Genomic DNA, 18,652 nt, shown 5'->3' with positions numbered 1-18,652 from the left:
AAGCCACAATGTTGAATAGACTTTTGGGTTCCAGAAATATGAAATCATTACCCAATTCAAAAACATTTCAATTTGTGTGCCTTCTTTTTGTGAATTTTATACATGGATTCTTAATTACCGAGAAAAATAACAGAACCGCAATAGGTGTCTTTCTATAGTGGGGGGGGGGGGGCCTCCTTGGAGAATTGGATTTGTAGTTACAAGGCAATATAATAGAATTATTAACTTACTTATTGGTGGAAATTTTAAGGAAGGTGCGGTCTTCCATATGTGGTAATCTAACTCCAAGGTGAGAACTGAAAAGGTATGTACCACGAGATTTTTAAGTGATATAATAATAATAATAATTATTATTATTATTATTATTATTATTATAAACTAACTTATTTTAGGTTGCCTTGTCCTGCATATGCCATGGTAGGGCTTCAATTCTATTTTATTTTTGAAATAATTATGAGATAATATGTTCTCTATCTCAGAAATATATATTTTTATTATTTTTAATTTATATTTTCAATATCAAACGAGCAATATAAATGTTAAATATATAGCATTCTATTATTATTTTAGTCATATTTTCTTATTTCATATTATTTTTTAAATTAAAATATTTAAATTATCTGTTACAATATAAATTTTAAGTACTTCTAAGTTGACAATTTAGTGCAAATTAGCTAATTTTTTTATAATAATTAAGACTATTTAAATTAGATATTTTCTTAATCCAAATAAATTATTAAAAAATAACGATTAGTATATAATTAAAAAATAATAATTAATTTATATACATGTAAGATATCAAGAGTGACTAATCACTTTTTATTTTCATGGAAGCTGAAACCAAAGGGGAAAATTAGGAAAATTATGAACTAAGACTAAGATGGGAGGAGAGATTTAAAGTTCAAATTATGCTTCGTTAATAATAATTCGAAATAGCAGATGAATAAAGTGATTTCACAACTCAGAATCCAAGTCATTCTGAAAGAGCCTCTCATTTGCAACCGCATTAGAGATCGGATGCGAAAAATTGACACCACATTGTCCAAGTTCATAATTCCTTTGTCCCTTTTTCTCCCCTTTCAGTACATAAATCAAAAAGCCATTTCATTGTCATTTGCCATTTGCCATCCCAATCCTCTGTCCAAATAATAATAATAATATCATTATCAATTTTCACATCAGAATTACACTAAATGTACACATGTCAAAAAGTACTATTAATTATTAAGAACCCGTTCCCACCAAGGCAGGCAGTCCCCTTTGTAGAATCTTGGATTTATTTTGGTATTTCTTTTGTAGCCCACATGCCTTTACTCCTAAATTATTTGATAGTTTTTCTCCCTACTATTCATTCTTGCTTTGTTCTAGTGATTTAGGTGGAAGCAATTAGCACAACCACTATAAGTGCCGAGGCAAACCCACCATTTGGGTCCATCTTCCAATCATTTCCAAAATCTATCTCAACACCTTCCACTTCTTTAAACAGTCAAATTGCAGATATATACTAAATTATTTCCAAAAAAAAAAAAAAAATCAATACTGTAGTACAAAATATAATAGTTAAAATTAAAGAACATGGTTTCAGAATTTTAATATGCTACTATATTATTTATTTATATATATCAAAAGTTGGGAAAGTTTTTAAAAGAAATAATAAAAAGAAAAAAAAAAACAGTACAAGATTCACAAAATTCTACAGCTTATCTGTAGATTATAACTTTCACCAAGAAGTACAAAAGGGCGCACATGTATTTGAGAAAGAAAGAGCAGGACTGATGATGGGCAGATTACGACCCAATTTTTTTAACCCCAAATCGCAGCTTTGCCCCCGATTTCCTTATATTTTTACATAACAGAACATGCATTGGGGTTCTCGTCACTAAAGATCTGAGGAGGGTAAGCATACAACTCCATCGCATACCTTGGTGGGTAATAGTAATACTCGTTCTTTTTCAGTTCAATAACTTTGGTCTCTTCCGTTTGTGCTTCTTCTGGTTTGGCTTCACCTTGATCACCGCCGCCGCCGCCTTCTTTCTTTTCTTTGTTATCTTCTTGTTCGCCACCTTTCTTTTCTTTGTCACCTTCTTGATCCGGTGCTCCTGCTGCTGCTGCTTCTTTTTTCTCTTCTTTTGATTCTTTACCTTTTTCCTCTCCTTCACCCTTTTTCTCTGCTGGTTCTTGCTTTACTATCAGCGCATGCTTTCCTGTTCTCTTGCGCACGTACTCTACTAGTTTTTGAGGATCAAACACTCCTTTCACAGTTACTTCTGAGCTTTTTAGATCTGGGTCAGCTGATTCCACACCTAATTTTAATAAAATTAAAAAAATCTCGGAATCAAGATCAGATTTTGGTCTACTTAACGCAAGATTTTTCAAGAACTAAAAGATGGGGTTTGGTTGGAATTTAATAAGGAATTAGAAATCTATTGAATTTTATTTAAGACTTCGATTGGACCAAATTGAATGGAATGATCAACATAATTAGGAAAAAGATTTAAAAACTAGGCAACTGATGAAGTGGGATTGGGAGGTGGAAAAAACTAAATATCTTTTAGTTTTACTTGGTTGACGGGGCTTTAGGCCTCCTAGCTAGTATACCATATAATATAAAATAAAAATAAAATCCTACATGAAAGATTCAATAAAGTGGTGAACACACTAAATATTCCTAAATGAAATTGTAAAAACGTGAACCATCAATAAATCTAACAACAAAAGGTTGTAGAGAAAAATTGCATGAACTAAAAAAGAAGAAGAGCAAAAGCACCTTAAAAACTATAGCTACTTAAAACAATTAAAATTTGAAAATAGAAATTAAAGGTCATGCCTTTCATTCTTTGTATCCGTTTCTTGATTTCCATTGCACAGGCTTCACAATGCATGTAAACCTTTAGCACCACTATTATCACCGGGGGCTGCAAAATCAAGAAAATGGATTCTTGTATCATGGATTGAAAGAGAAAGAAAAAGAAAAAGGAGCAAAAGGGTCACATATATTTATATAATTTATTTTTTCTTAAAAAAAAAGACCTCTTCTTTCTTCTCTTCAGGTTTGGGTTTCTCTTTCTCTTCAGCCGCCTTCTTCTCCTCCTCAGACGGTGGTTTCGGGATTGGAGAGATGAGCTCAACCTGCCTATGGCTCTTCCTTTGTACTCTAGCTAAAACCTGAAGTGGATCCGCCTTCTCTCCCTTCACAACAACCTTACTACTCTTGCAGTCGGTTATTACATCTTCAACACCTGAAATAATTCGAGGAAATTAAGGACGTAATGAATGAATCGAGAAAAGAGAAAAAGAAAGCGAGAATTAAGCAAGACATATAGATACCAACCATCAAAGCCCTTTAGACAACGGCGAACCTTGCGAGCACAACCCTCGCAATGCATATAGACTTTCATAATAATTTCTTGAGGAGGTGGAGGTGATTCATCTTTGGATTCTTTTGCTTCATCTGGCTTCTTGTCTTCTTTCTTTTCTTCCCCAGCTGGTGGTTTATCAGCAGCAGCAGGTTTTTCTTCTTCCTTCTTTTCAGCTTTGTCTCCTTCTGCTGCTTTTTTTGTTTCCTCTGGTTTTTGCTCCTCTGGTTTCTTCTCTTCTGCTGCTGGCTTCTTTTCTTCCTACGAATCCAAAAGGAAAAAAAAAAGTTCAGAAATGAAGAAAAACAAGAAAGGAAAACGGTAAGATTGAAAGAAAGAAAAGATTCATTATGGAGAGCTTCAAGAATCAAGACCTCCCCCATTAAGCTTTCTTTTTCTTTTTTCTCTTTGATTCTAGAGTAAAATACACTTGGCGGAGATAAGCTCTGCAGCCACTGCTCTTTCTATCTCTCTCTTACTCAGCCGTGTATAGGGAGGGGCTTTGGCTGTTTTATCTCTCTCTCTATATCCCTACTTCTAAAAGGAAAAAAAAGTTTACTTAAATTTGTATGATAACCCAATTCTATAAGGTGAAGCGAGGACCATCAGATCTGAGGCTAACTCAAAGGTAAATATTATGATGACTGTCGATATAATATGATGATGATGATCATGAAAATTACGTGGCTTTTTATAAGGGGCACGTGCAATGTAGGAAAGACCTGCCTGAGACAAATGGTGCCCGGAGGTTACTTGCTGTTTTCTTTTTCTTTTTTTCTTTTTCTAAAGTGTTGAAATTGTTTTACAGTTTGGGAAGGGTATCTTTATTTTTCTTCTGTTCCTTCTATTTAAAAAGATTGGCAATGGTAACTTTTAATTTAACTGCGGTCCTACCATTTGATCATCCAATTCCAAAAAACAGACATCGCCACTGCTATTTTAGGGAGGGAGATTAAAAAAATCTGGTCTCTGAATTTGTTACCTTACAGTATATGAAAAAGAAATGGCTGTATCCATGAGTTGTTGCAATTTGGATTATTTCGAAAATAAACTATTTAGGAGAAACCAATTCTATCTTCCTGCATGCATTACAAGTATTATTTTGCATATGTGGACTCGTCGGCATCCTATGCAGATTCGCATTATATATATAATTAGAAATTAATTTTATTTATAAATATGATTTAATAAAGAAACTCTGAAATTTCTGCCAAATTCAGCAGACAAAATACAAAATGACCGCTTACTTTTTTGTTAAATCAAAAGCCACTGAACCCAAAGGCTAATTCATGGTTGGTGATGGTGGGTAAATGGGTTAATGAGTTTGTGGGCCACAGAATAAGCAAAGAAGGCAGGTAATAATTAGAAGCAAATGGAGTGGGATTATTATTAGGATTTAACAGGTTCAGTTGGAAGAGTCTCATTTGGTCATCAATTCTCTGTTGAAGGTCATGAGTTGGATGTTTGACCATGGTTCCTATATATGCTCTCTCTATACTTCTCAATCATTATCTCTGCCACTTTCATTTCTATAAATTATTTTAATCTTTCATTATTTATCACTTCTATTGTGAATTGTGATAACAATATTTAATATCCCATTATTTGCTCTCATTTATTTTGTGTATCACTAATATTTTTGTGATTATGTTTTGGATATTGTGCATTCAAAAAGTCTCTTTTCTTATATATATTACAATCAATTAATACCTAATACATAATTAAATTATCAGGTCTCAATATATTATATGATTTATTGATTTTGATATACAAAGGAGATATATAAAAGACTAAAAACGATAACGATGTCCTGCTACAGTTAATTCTTTCAAATCCATTTATGTTAACATGATATATAGTTAATTCTTAATTAATGTAGAAACCAAAGTTTAAGTATACTCCAATACTTATTGGAAGAAAAACATAATTATTTAAAATATAAGACAATTGGCCATTTGACCTTTAAAAAAAACATTCAAATTAATTATCTATTGTTTTATAGAGTTATTAACATTTTAGTTTTAAACTTCCAAAATCTCTGTTATGTGATAATAGGGAGATCATATAATCCAGCTTCATTTTATTGTTTTTGGTTAATCAATTTATTCGTATGTCAGAAATCCCTATAGGTGAAAAATGGTGGCAGAAAACTGTGACTTGTGAATCTTGATTACCAGAAGGATCAGAATGCATGTGCTTCATTACTTGATCAAAAGGACATAAATTTAGAGGAGCCCATATCACATGCTATTTATTTATGATAGGAAAAATGTTGATGTTGAGGGTTGGCTCATTTCATATTTATGGTTACTTATTGACACTATTATTATAATACTGTTCCCTTTAATTATATATATAATGCGACATACCAGAACAATCAAATTTAAAAATTGTAATATGGACCACCTTTTCCATGTAAAGCAAATAGAATCAGCAATCTGGAACGTAAAATTGATCAATCAAGAGACAATTAATTAACTATTTCAACTGCACTATCCAGTTCTCCTTCAGTTTGGGGAGTCGCCATTATTATTTTTCTTGACCTTTTTAGGATAAAATAAATTAAAATCGGACTATTCAATTTTTAAGTTGGGGGGGAAGGATTATTTGGTACGTTAATTAATTTTAGGAATTCTCAGTATCTTTGTTACAGTTCAAGGAATTGGACATGATGCTGCAAACTTTAGAAATTCTCGAGCGTGTCCGGTTTTTATGGCCGCAGGGCATACTTCAGACCGGAATCCTAAAAAGCAAGTTTACATGACCCTATTTTGATGCTGTAAACATGATTTGTTTATGTTTGTAGAAGTTCATGGTAACAAAAATACGGCTTAAGTAGTGATAAGCCTAGCAGAAAATAAGGCGTTCATTGTATTATACCAACTAGCAGACTGCAGGGATTCATTAATAGGGATTGCCACTGTTGAACAACCAAATTCCTATGCAAATTTCATCATTTGTTACTTGGAGATTCCCCTTTAGTTTCACCACCCAACTCGCAACTTCCAACCATTATCACATTTTTCATCCTTGGCATAATTAATTTTGCCGTATCATTTTTTGCATTTCTAGAAACGTACAATCACCAAACTAAAACGCACTAAGTTCTTATATATGAAAAGGAAAAAAAAAAAAGTAAACTTAGTTATATCTGCGCAATCGATGAAAATTCTAGAGGATATAAAAAGCTTTCTCTTTAAAATGAGAGGGATAAGTACATTAATAATAGTAATAGAAAAATGAGTCGAACAGTCCGTTATCAAATACGTAATTTTCTTCCAGATTTCGATTTTTTATTTCTTTTCTTCAAGAAAGATACGAAAAGGGAGAAATAAATACTAGAAATTGACAATAGAATTTCCAGTATCTAATATATGGACAAAATAGAGACGCTTAAATTTCAAAGAGTAGGAAATAATTAACTTATCGACCCAAGTAGGAATGGTCCAGTGAAAATAATTTGGAATAGACATTGCTGGCTCTGATTCATACACAATCAATTGGGTTATTTACGAATTCGTTTATACAAATTATGACATGATTTTGATATGACCGTAGCTTTTTGGGTTGCTGATATAAGCCATCACCGATTAATGGATTACATAATGTATATTATTATATATACATATATCAAGCACTCACGTTATATGATAATGTTATTATGTATACCTTAATGGCCTCTTACAATTCGTCTGTATCATTGGCAGAAATGGGGATAAGGTTTCTCATCGAATATTATCCTCTCTAGTACGAATGATGACCAATATATGCAACTATTTTTTTCCTCCATGCAACTCAACGGAACAGCTGCTCAATAAATTATTGTTGATGCAATTTAAAGTCGAAGCTTTTTGTGGAAAAGTTAAGATATCATTTCCCACTTTATTTGTGCATCATTGAAGAAGGTTAACATTGTTGCCATAATTTTCATTCTTTAATTTTATATATATATACTTTCAAAAAATCTAAATCTAAATCAAATCGTGCATATATATGCGATTAACAGCTTTAATTTAAATAATTAATTAATTAAGTCTTTATCTTCTTATTGCAAGAACTAAGAATAATCAAGTAAGGCAAATCCTGTGATTTTTCTCTACTGCAGCAGGGAATTTCCGTCAAAGGATAAAAGGGAAAACAAGAAGTTTATAGGTGAGGCATTGACACACTGTATAATTGCATGCTCGAGTAAGAAAGTCTATCTAGTTGTTGAAAAGATTTAATAATAACAATGATATAAAATAAATCTAAATAGAGATAAGGTGTCTTATTAGGTACTTTGGTAAGTTAGCATTAGGAGACGGGCTACTAATAGCACAGTGACCATGTACAAAGTTATGTTTTTTAAGATGCTCGCCAAGCTTGTTGACCACCCTAATCAAAGCATACGCTTAAACGCTTAGGTTTAGTTTTAAAGAGGCAAACAACTTGGCTTCCTGTATCCAGTTCTGATTATTACACAGCATATGCTACATTATATTTAAAGCCCCGAGCCAAGTATATATAATACGAATACATAAACCTAACTTTGTCAAATTAGGGCATGCAAGAACTTACTTAAAAATAATTATGTCTGTTCGATTATAGTGCAGTTCGGTTCAAAAAAGTAGCTGTTTTTCAATATAAGGAAGTGATATCGGTGTCATAACTCAAAATAATTGCATGGTTTTTGGAGAAACGATAGTGATAAAAGGGGATATATAGGTGGTGAGGTTCCCTCTGATCATCATCTAGCATAACATAATTAGTGGCCTCCACACTAATTATTTTGGACACTTCACAAACCACAACATGCCCCTTATTTCTTTTTTCCTCATTAAGCTAGCCACAGATGCAAACCACTTGGATTCATTTTGTCCATATCAAATTCTTCTATATTCATATAGTTGCTAAATTTTTTGCCATAGTTATTGCTTCTTTCCATTACGAAAACTCCAAATGCTGGTAAGGTTTTTGCTCGGAAAAAGCCGTGGCAGACTAAAATATGGCTTCAAGCAGCAACTTATATATACTTGTGTTCTTGTTTTTTACTCCTTCTCATTTTGGACTCCACCAGTGGTAGTGTATATACACCAAATAAGATTTTGTTCTATGCAAATACTGCTGAATAATAAAACATTGAGTATAAATTTTGATATTGTGTCCAATTTGTTTTATTGATACATGGTAATTTTTCATTTGTTTTCGTATGGTATTCTTTTATTATATATTTAAGCATTATCTTTTATGATAAATATATTTATGCATTATCTTGGACAACTTTTGAGCACCTTAAATCCCTTATTCAATTTGGCAATTTGGTTATCAGACAATTACTCATTTGAATAATATAGAATTTGAGACGAAACGATTAAAACAAATAAAAACAAAAAGTTTCCGTGATTTTAATACATTGCATCAACTATCCAATAAATTACTACTATTTTAAATATTTTTGTATTCAAAAAGAGAAAATAATTCATATTTTGAATTTTAAACATATATAATATTATATATAGATTGTAATATACCTGGAGAATCAATACGTACTTAATACAACAGACGTCATTCCACTAATGCTCATGAAAAGGCAAAGAAAAGAAAAAACACTGCAGAAAAGAGGGACCCATAAATCACCAATTCACGATCCTCATTACAAACTGTTGATTTCTGTTATCCATATGAGTTTGTCTAATTAATTTCATGCAAGAAGATCACTGAGCATACCTCGTGGCCTTTTCCGCCCTAACTGAAGTTTCTAGATCTCTAATACATGCTGACTAATCTAATTAACCTTCTTAATAGCCACTGAATTTGCCACGTGGAGATGACATGTCATAATCACGCACCTTAAGTTGATGACTCGTGGCAGAAAGCGACAAAACCCACGTGACATAGCCACAGTCTGGATGCCAAGCGAAACCCTAATAAAGACTTTCCGCAAGAAAGACTAGACTTTACATGTTACGGAACACTGTGTATTTGCTGTGACAATACTAATGATGAAAGGAAACGAAATCTCTCTTCCTTTTTGACAAAGCCTCATGTTCTGTTTAATCAACCAACAAATTACACGTGGTTCGCGAAGAAATGAAAGGATTACAGTCGATCTCTATTTGAGTCGCTGAACTTTAATCATTCTTGTTCAAGATCCAAGATCTTCTTGCAAAGCTGATTTATCGTCTGTGTCTCGAGAGGTAAAATCAAGAAACATGTTTTGGGACAATTTGGGCTTCAAATTTGGGCCATGAGGCCACCTGGTAAGCTGGAGACCACGTATATTTTCCATTGTTCCCCCATTAAAATTTTGTTTGGAGAGCTTTCTCCATTAAAATAAGAACATTCGATAAGGATATGAGGATCATGGGGTGAAACTGCCAGCAACAGCTATGATTAATTTAGGCTTAGCATTTACGACGCTATCTGTTTGGTGTGGTTGTGGGCCTTCAGTTTTCAAGTTCTCTAACTAGCTGCCTCAATGGTCTTTATAAATTCAGAAGGAAAAGTAAAAATTATAGAAAAGTATTATGTTATTCTTTTAAAAAGAACAAGAAAAAAAGAAGAGAAATTATGTTACGATAATGCAGTACATAGAAGGAGGAACGACCCAGGTTGAGCTCCTGTGGCAACTAATCCACGAGAGGAATGAAAACAAGACCTGGATATCATATTAACCTAACTTCAGAAACATACAAAGACGTTGCATTCGAGTATTCAACGTACTCCATGCCTGTGTCTAAACATCATCATCTGCGTCTCCTTTGACAATATTTCTCATTCACCCACAAAAATACACAGCCTTAAACAACAAATGGTCTTGGTGTGAAGCGCACCCATCATTTTTTTTGTTTTCTTTTCTTAATTATCATGCCCTAAACACCCAAAAAGAGGCTATCGTAATTCCTATAAAGACGAGCAAATGTCATTCAGTGTTGAAGAAATGCTTGACATATCATGCTAAGATTATTTGATTGGCTACACATGTGAAGATGTCTTGTGGAATGTGGACCCATTTTGGTCCCACATTAACGTGGTCGCGCCCTAGTGGCCCCAGCTCAACAACCCAATATCTATTGAGGCCCATAAACACATGTACCTTTTTCTTAAGCAAAAATAATAAAGAGATTTATATTTTTTATTTTTTTATAAAAAATACGGTATAAATTTTTTATTTTTACTGTATGAAATATTAAAAATATAATTTTTTTTAAAAAGATATTAGTTATTTTTAGTTTTTCTTTTGGTTATTTTTTGACAAAACAATCACATCGTATTTTAAAAAAAAAATTTAAAAAATAATATTATTTAAAAAAAATTTACACAGTAAAAATAATAATTTTTAATAATTTTAGGATGTTTTTGAAAAGTTCCATTTTCTTAATTGGTAGGGCTCAAAACGAGCCGAGCGAATTCAAATATATCATTATTCAAACTTGGTACAATAAAAGTATATTAGTGAACAAGATTGGTTCGAGTTCAAAATATTTTAAATAAGCTCAAATGAGTTAGAAAATGAGTCGAGCCCGAATCAAGCTCAAGCTCTTCAAAATATTAAATTTTTTAATATTATATATTGATTTTTATTATATAAATGAGAATAATAAAACAAAATGAATTAAAATAAAAAAAGCTACATAATAATAAGCTCAAGGTAATGAAAAATCTATTTAAAAAATTAAATAAAAATATTTTGTTATATTGAAACTAAAAATAAATATAGCTTGTAAAAGAAGATTAGATGCCATTTGATCTTTTCAAACTTTAATTCGTGAAAAAATTATAAATTTATAAGTGGATGTGAGTGTATAACATATGTTCCCAAATTAAATATTAAATTTTCACAGTTGTTATAGATAATATAATATAATGAATCTAAAAGCTCATAAATATATTGAGTCGAGTTTTTGTCTTTTTTAATTCGATTCAAATTCTTAACGAATTTAAAAATAAAATTGAACTTGAATAGTTATATTTCTTATAAGAACTTTAAAAAAATAAAATAAAAAAATGAACCGACTTTGAGGTGAAGCTTGAACCATCGACATGGTTTTACACCTTATCAATGGCATTAGCAAAGATCAAACGATGCAAGAGATGCGACTCTTGCGTTGCATGCATAGTGGATAACCATCACCAATTATTCGAGAGAATCAATTCCTTTAGAACAAGGATGATAATGCATGGAGGCAAGAGAGCATCCAATTGACTGCATTAGACAAAATTAAGATAAGATAAGAAAACAAAAAAAATCATTGAAAGGTCCTTAAAGCAATTTACCGGTGACATCATCGTTTTACCGAGAGGGTAAACTGACTAGTTACAGATTTATGTATGTATTTTATAACTGAGAGTAATGTGATTTCTGAGGTCTTCGACAATCCTCTGTATGAATTTTAATGGAATATAAATTGCATAAAGTTAATAGAGGTGAAAGGGGAGCGGTGGGTGCATATTCATGGATTTAGATTGTCGTCAAAGTGGTAGACAAATGTCTTTTCTTTTTTCTAATATATATAAATGTGAGCCATACATTGTGGTAAATCCAAATGACAATGATGACAGAGGAATTGAGCTCTGAAACTGGTCATATTTACATAACATCTTGGACGCAAACACCGAAGCCTTAGCTGAATTAGAATGAAAAAAGATAAAAGAGCCATGGGCAGTTTAGGGCCCAATATTGACTTGATAGTTGATACTTGAGTTTTGAATTAAATGGGGCAAGTGAATGTTATTACTTGGGTCCATCAGCAAAACCCTAAACAATTCAGCCAACCCAAAGATGTTTCAGACCAGGCCAGGCCTCTTTCACACCTAAAAGCTAATTTTGCAATCCTGAACAAGGAGAGACCAGAAGGGAAATTCACTGTTAGTAGATAGCAAAAAGGGAGCAATCTGAATTCTGAAATGAAATTTTGGATGGAAGCTGGCAGTTTGCAGCAGTCAATCTCACCCAAGATGACGAATTCAATTATAAAACTGGGGAACGTACTGGAGTTGTACGCGATGATACTCGAGTGCTGTTGATGGGCTTTTTGTGATTGCTTTGGTGATTAGAACTCATTCAATTGGTTTAATGACTTATAGACATACCAAAAGTTAAAATAGATAACTCTGAACATAACACATGCAATTGCGTTATTACTCATTTGTAACTAGAAAAGGAAAAACTCCAATTTTTTTAAGCTCATAATATATATATATATATATATATATATATATTACAGATAGATGATAGGTTCTACCATAATCCTATAGAACCCCACTGGTTTATTTTGCTATGCTGGTTGAAAACCGAGCTTGAAAGGGAAAATATTATTAACTCATGTTTTGAAAACCCTAGAAGGACAAGAAGACACTGTTTCTTGTGTAATACTATCGCTCTGAAAAGCAAAAGCGCCACACTTCACAGTGAGACAAACCGAATAGCCGGTCGGCGTGGTACGAACCCTAAAGTAATGGCTTTTCTCTTTTTGAAAAAATAAATACAAATAAAATTCTTTGACACTTGTATCAGCTGCCAAAGAAACGCTTGAACCCAAGAAACCTCTCTCTCTCTCTCTCTCCTTTTCAACCCATCAAACAAAAGCTCTTTATTTCTGCAAAAACAATAAGAAAGGCCAGCCCTAGGTCCCCTCCTTCCTCTCGCTATCGAGACTCGAGACACTGGAAAACGAAACATCCCCTTCACATTAAAATAACGTTCTTTATTATCCCCAGATAAACAAAAGAAAGAAAGAGACCAAGAAAAAGAGAGCTAGTGTGATTTTGGGATAAACCCAGAAGAAAAAATGAAGGTTAAGCGAAAAGGTAATGTGTACCAGTTCCTATCTTCACCACCCCCATCACCATCTTCTTCTCCGCATAAAGATCCTGACTCAGTTTTGAAGCTACTCCCAGTGACCATCCTAGCCCTAGCATTTTCACTCCCTAATCAAGACCGTGAAGTTTTAGCCTACTTGATTTCAAGGTCCATTATTGCTACATGTTCTTCTTATAATGCTATAAACCAACATCATTCCAACAGCAAGTGCAGAACTACTGCTGCTACCAGTGGAAAGAGCAAAAGTGTTAAGAAGGTGCCGCCTTTTGAATGCGGGTGTTTTGATTGTTACACTAGCTTTTGGCATAGATGGGATTCATCTCCAAATAGAGAACTCATTCACCAACTTATTGAAGACTTTGAAGAGCATTTGCTTGTCAATGAGTCTCCCAGAAAAAACAACAGAGGTGGTAAAAAGAGAGGTAATACTACTAAAAGAGTTGATGTCATCAAACAGGCTGAGGAAAAGAAACCAGAAATAGTACTACCTGTTGCTGAGGATGAATGTGCAGTGGTAACGGTGTTGCCAGAAAAAAAATTTGACGGTGTGGATATGAAGGAAAATGGAGTTGTTTGCAGAGAACATGAAGAAGAAGAAGAAGAGAAGATAGGTATTAATGAGGTGACAAAGACTATTGAAATGGAAGTGGTGACCGTACAAGCAATGGGCTTGGGTGCTGATTGCCACAAGGGTTTTGCCAGGAAGGTATTGCCGGACGTGGTGGGTTTGTTGAACTCTCGTTTATGGAGCCTTTGGAGTCCGAGCATTTAATTTAATTCTGCAGTTACTAGGTAGACAAGAAAACGAAATTTTCATATTTTAGCATTCAGTTTCTTAGGAGAATTACATATTTTGTTCTTGGTAGTAATTTAGAAAATGTTATGCCATTAATTTAGGGTTTTGGCGTTTGTGGGGGGTACAATTCCAGAATTTCTTGACACAGGCTATAGGGACAGGGGGCCAGAAGTGCAGAAACAGTTTTAAAGTATATTAATCAGGGGGGGATGAATTCTATTTTAGCTTTCTTTCCATTCATTTCATGGACTAATTATCAGTTATTACACAGTTGAGTTGATGGTGACTTGAGTGAAAATTAGAATCTTTTACTGTCTCATTTCATTTTCGATATGAGGAAAGCTTGACCACTGATGAAGGAACTTAATGATCTAAGACTAGCTTAGCTAATTCAATCTACTGCCATTACTAAGGGCAGTAGATTGAAGACAGAGTGGAGCACCACCTTTGCTGTCATATTTACGTATTCAGTGTGGTTACTACTTGAAGCACGGGGACCAGAGTCACGGGCAAATATCTAAGATTAGTCAAACAGAAAAGCAAGAGATTTTGTAGTTTAAACCTAATGAATTAGGTTTTGTCAAACTGATAGGATATCCTCGCCACCGCCGTCGATATCGGTGATATTTTGTTTATTATTATTTTTTTTTTATATAGTTACTTTTTAAAAATAAGCAGCTAAAAACAGATCTAAAGAAATCTAAAAACAGGTGATGCGATTTTTGAGTGAAAACTAGTGTAAAATTAGCATATTTGATTTTTGGCAGACTATCATAACAGGACACTGTGTGGGCTAAATTAACGAAGTAAATTCCTTGGGCCATGAAATTTCTCATGGGCACGGTAATGGCTGTTTCTCAATTGGAAGTTAGATGATCTATTATAGCGAGTAAAACCCTAAAGCGCTCCATGAAGGAGAATATCAAATCCATCCATTAACAACCCGATGAAGATGAACGCTTCTTGTCGTCTTTTGGATAATGTTCAAAGCCCTACTCATTTTGCTTGCTTCAGTATCATATACATATAAGAGATTACAGTTAAAAGAAGCATTTCTTACACGACAAAATGAGTTCAATTATATGACAGTCGATACTTGATTACAGGACCCATGCATCATAGCATGTCATGTCATTATATATATGTACAAAAGAAGGAAATCAACTTCCTATTTCATATGTAAAATAATTTCTGCTGCTGCTGCTGCCCCACCAAAAATCACATAGCATTGGTATATGGTTGTTGTGAGGGCAGAAGGCTTATCCACTTATCCAGACCCCAAAACTACTTTTTAAGTGAATAAGATTGAATAATTAGCTTGGAGAATTTTTAATTTTTTTTTGCTTTCATTTTTAGAGCCAGAACTACCGGGATCAGTTGATGTGATAGTAACGATAAAGTAAAACCTCATGAAAACATGGTACAGTGGGGGAGCCTCTAAAAAGGCCCTAAATTCAGAAATTGCTCAGCAAATAATACTATTGGGCTTATTTTCACTGACCTGGCGCCTACAATTGGGCGGTCCACTACAGCACCATGGTTCTTTCTGGTCCCCGATTGGCCTAGGCCTTGGCCTTGGGTGCATTTATTCATCGGATATAAGGCAACGCGCATCGCTTGACTATCGACTCCTCGAGAAGAATCAAACTAAGAGCTTTTTGCATAGAATAAATAAATACAATACAGCTCCAAAATCACATTACATATATAGAGAGAAAGCATAAGGGTTCCCGTCCTATGGACTTCCGGTATTCCTTCCATGTAAGAAAGCACAATCAACATTATTCTCCCAAATACATAATATTAATTGATACAAATCTGCTAAAATAGATCACTCCAAAGCGAGCTATGACTCGTGATTATATTAATCAGGTCTTCCATCACAGATCAGGAACCACCCACGTGACCGAACATCAGTACTAGCTATTTTCTAGAAAATAAACTCCCAACAATCATCATTATAAAAATCCAAAGAGGTCACTTGCTCATCAAGGAAGGTCATTTTAACTATTGTAAACATTTATATTCAAGTCTCATTCAAAAACTAATTTAAGCTTTGGAGTGGTTCTTCAGGCACATCGTCTGGATCCTCCTAACTTGTGTTTTGCAGGTAACTCACAATCAGATCGTCTATCTAAGGATTGAAATTTTTTTCAGTTATATCATTTGGTGTAGTGAGCGTGAAACACCTTTCTTTTGTGATTTAATCTGCTAGTTATTCCCATGGATTTCTTCTACTCATAGAACTCGAACAACTTGAGAGCCTACTATCAATAAAGTACTAGAGTATTTATTTCTAATAATTTTCTTTATTCTTTTCTATTCAATAAATGACCAGTATTTAAGTTGTCCAACAGTTAATGTCAAGAATTCTTTAAGATTCTTCATACATATTTTTTATATGATATTTGTTTCTGATGTTATGAGAAGATCCTACATTCAAGATCCAATATTTTCGATATGCTTTTAGCTATATAGCCGCAATTCCAAAAGGGTTTTCATAGGAAGATCTCTGAATCAATGAGACTCCAAGAAGATTTCAAAGAGACCTCTTAGAAGATCTCTAATGAAATTTCTTCAAGAGACCTTCCAAGATTATATCCAAAAAAGTCTCCAAGAGATCTTATTGTAAGAAGATCTCCAAAGAAAAAGATCTTTAAAGAAAATTTCAAAAAACTCTTTAAAGAGAAAATCTCCAAAAACTTCAAAGATCTTGCAAGAGAAGATCTCTAGAAACTCCAAAGATTTTTCAAGAGAAGATCTCCAAAAACTCCAAAGATCTTCTAAGAGAAGATCTCTCAAAAATCTCCAAAAGATCTTCTAAGAGAAAATGTCCCGAGAATCTCCAAAGATCTTCTAAGAGAAGATCTTTAAAATCTCCAAGAGATCTTCCCAGAAAATTTCCAGCGAAAAAACTTCAAATGATCTAAAAAAAAAATTTCCATCAAAAGGAATCTCCACAAAGATCTTCAACAAAATGCTCAAAAAAGATATCCATCAAAAGAAAAAAAAAGACCTTCACAAGAAGATATCCAAAGAAAATTTCAAGAGCTCTCCTAAGAAGATCTCTAGAGAAAATTTCCAAGAGATCTTTACAAGAAGATCTCCAAAGAAATTTTCAAGAGATCTCCTAAGATCTCTAAAGAAAATTTTCAAGAGATCTCCAAGAAATTTTTTAAAAGGATCTACATCAAGTATCATCCGAATCCTTAACTCTAAACTTGTGGGGAGTGTGCGATACATACTTGCCTAAAGAGATTGCACATATAAGCTATGAGATTAGCCAAAGTACTATAAGATAGCCTGTAAAGCTATTGGATCACCTAGAAGAGCTATGAGATCGGATAGAGAGCCATGTGATCGTTTATAGATCTCTTTAAGGATGGACAAAGAACTATGAGATCGCCTAAAGAGTTATAAGATTTCTCGTACATCACAACCCATGATCTCCATCAGTTATCATGATTATGTACCATGTTCTCCCCTATTTGAAAATAGGAAATCTTGTCTCCAGCACACAAGGTACTTCTTAATAATTCTTCCATACAAATCTCTCCAGTATAGATTTCTTACGGACATAAATCTTCCACACAGATCTCTCCAAATCTCCCGCATAGATCATTATCAGTTATATCGTATAGACCTCTATATATATTCTGAGCTTTTAACTCGGAACTTGTAGGAGGACATGTAATACAAATTGGCTAAAATAGATCACCTCAAAGCGAGCCATGGCTTGCCACTTTACCGATCAGATCTCCCATCACAGATGAGAAACCACCCATATGACCAATTACCGCAACATACTTAAGCATATTCACCACTTCCTCCATAAATATAGAAACCTATTTACTCTACTACCGATATAAAACTACTAGCTATTTTCTAGGAAACAAACTTCCAACAATCATTATTATAAAAACCCAAAGAGGTCATTTGCTAAAAAAAAAGGTCATTTTAAGTATTGTAAATATTTATATTTAAGTCTCATATAAAGATTAATTTAAACTTTGAAGTGGTTCTCGAGGCACGTCGCCTAGACCCTCATAACTTGTGTTTTACAGGTAATTTACAGACAAATCGTCTATTTAAAAATAGAAATTTTCGCCGGTTATATCATTAATATTTTCAAAATCTAATTTATTCAAATTTCAACATATGCACAAAAAAAGTTTTGAATGTAAGAAATCTGGCTCACTAATAACAACAAAACAAAGAGTAATAAATAATAATAATAATAATAATAATAATACATTAAAATTGAAAAGTCAAAGTTCTAACTTTCATAAGCATGATTCATCGCAAATCGCAGAGAAAACATTGAAATTTTTTCAAATGATGAACTGAAATCTTTAAAAAATTTCAATTCTATTATTACATAAATAAAATAAAATCTAATGCTCAAATCAACTTTTTTTTTTTTTTCAAATTAAACCATGATAAATAATAAGTGAATTCTTTTTAACCTTCTAATTACAAGGTGCACGCATTGTCGTGTTTATTTTTAGATTTTAAAATAATCCTTTAGTTGAAAGAGTGATACTTTTCTATATACACACACGTGTGGGTGATGTATAAACCAGCTCTTCTGCGTCATATATTTTTCAAATTGATTTCATGATAATTGACAAGTTCTAAAATTTTAATATAATTACGAGTGTATAATCCAATGTTGAATAAGAAATTAGGTTGTTCTTA

The 18,652-nt window shown here is 33.1% G+C and overlaps 2 protein-coding genes across 2 annotated transcripts; one reads left to right on the top strand and one right to left on the bottom strand.

Moving 5' to 3' along the window:
- Window positions 1-1,579: 1,579 nt before the first annotated feature.
- Window positions 1,580-3,999, bottom strand: LOC8269199 (heavy metal-associated isoprenylated plant protein 7). The gene is made up of 5 exons (XM_002511104.3): window positions 3,731-3,999; window positions 3,332-3,617; window positions 3,031-3,239; window positions 2,828-2,915; window positions 1,580-2,303 (listed from the first exon to the last, which is right to left on the bottom strand). Exons 1-5 carry the CDS (start codon window positions 3,737-3,739, stop codon window positions 1,846-1,848), a joined length of 1,050 nt encoding a protein of 349 aa, XP_002511150.1. The 5' UTR covers window positions 3,740-3,999; the 3' UTR covers window positions 1,580-1,845.
- An 8,613-nt stretch (window positions 4,000-12,612) lies between these two features.
- LOC8269201 lies at window positions 12,613-14,628 on the top strand. The gene has a single exon (XM_002511106.4). The coding sequence runs from the start codon at window positions 13,127-13,129 to the stop codon at window positions 13,928-13,930; it is 804 nt and encodes a 267-aa protein (XP_002511152.1). The 5' UTR covers window positions 12,613-13,126; the 3' UTR covers window positions 13,931-14,628.
- Window positions 14,629-18,652: the final 4,024 nt, after the last annotated feature.

The sequence above is a fragment of the Ricinus communis genome, chromosome 4 (genome assembly GCF_019578655.1).
Source record: "Ricinus communis isolate WT05 ecotype wild-type chromosome 4, ASM1957865v1, whole genome shotgun sequence".
Taxonomy (NCBI): Eukaryota; Viridiplantae; Streptophyta; class Magnoliopsida; order Malpighiales; family Euphorbiaceae; genus Ricinus; species Ricinus communis.
The sequence above is the reverse complement of the archived record's forward strand: the minus strand, read 5'-3'. Positions and strand labels throughout refer to the sequence as shown.

What these genes read in the sequence shown, in the direction of transcription:
- LOC8269199 (XM_002511104.3), bottom strand. An exon ending in TTGTCTAAAGGGCTTTGATG is followed by an intron (nt 3,240 to 3,331) that starts GTTGGTATCTAT and finishes GAATTATTTCAG; the next exon opens with GTGTTGAAGATGTAATAACC. An exon ending in CTGAAGAGAAGAAAGAAGAG is followed by an intron (nt 2,916 to 3,030) that starts GTCTTTTTTTTT and finishes TTGATTTTGCAG; the next exon opens with CCCCCGGTGATAATAGTGGT.
- LOC8269201 (XM_002511106.4), top strand. Translation starts at nt 13,127, where the DNA reads ATGAAGGTTAAGCGAAAAGGTAATGTGTACCAGTTCCTATCTTCACCA.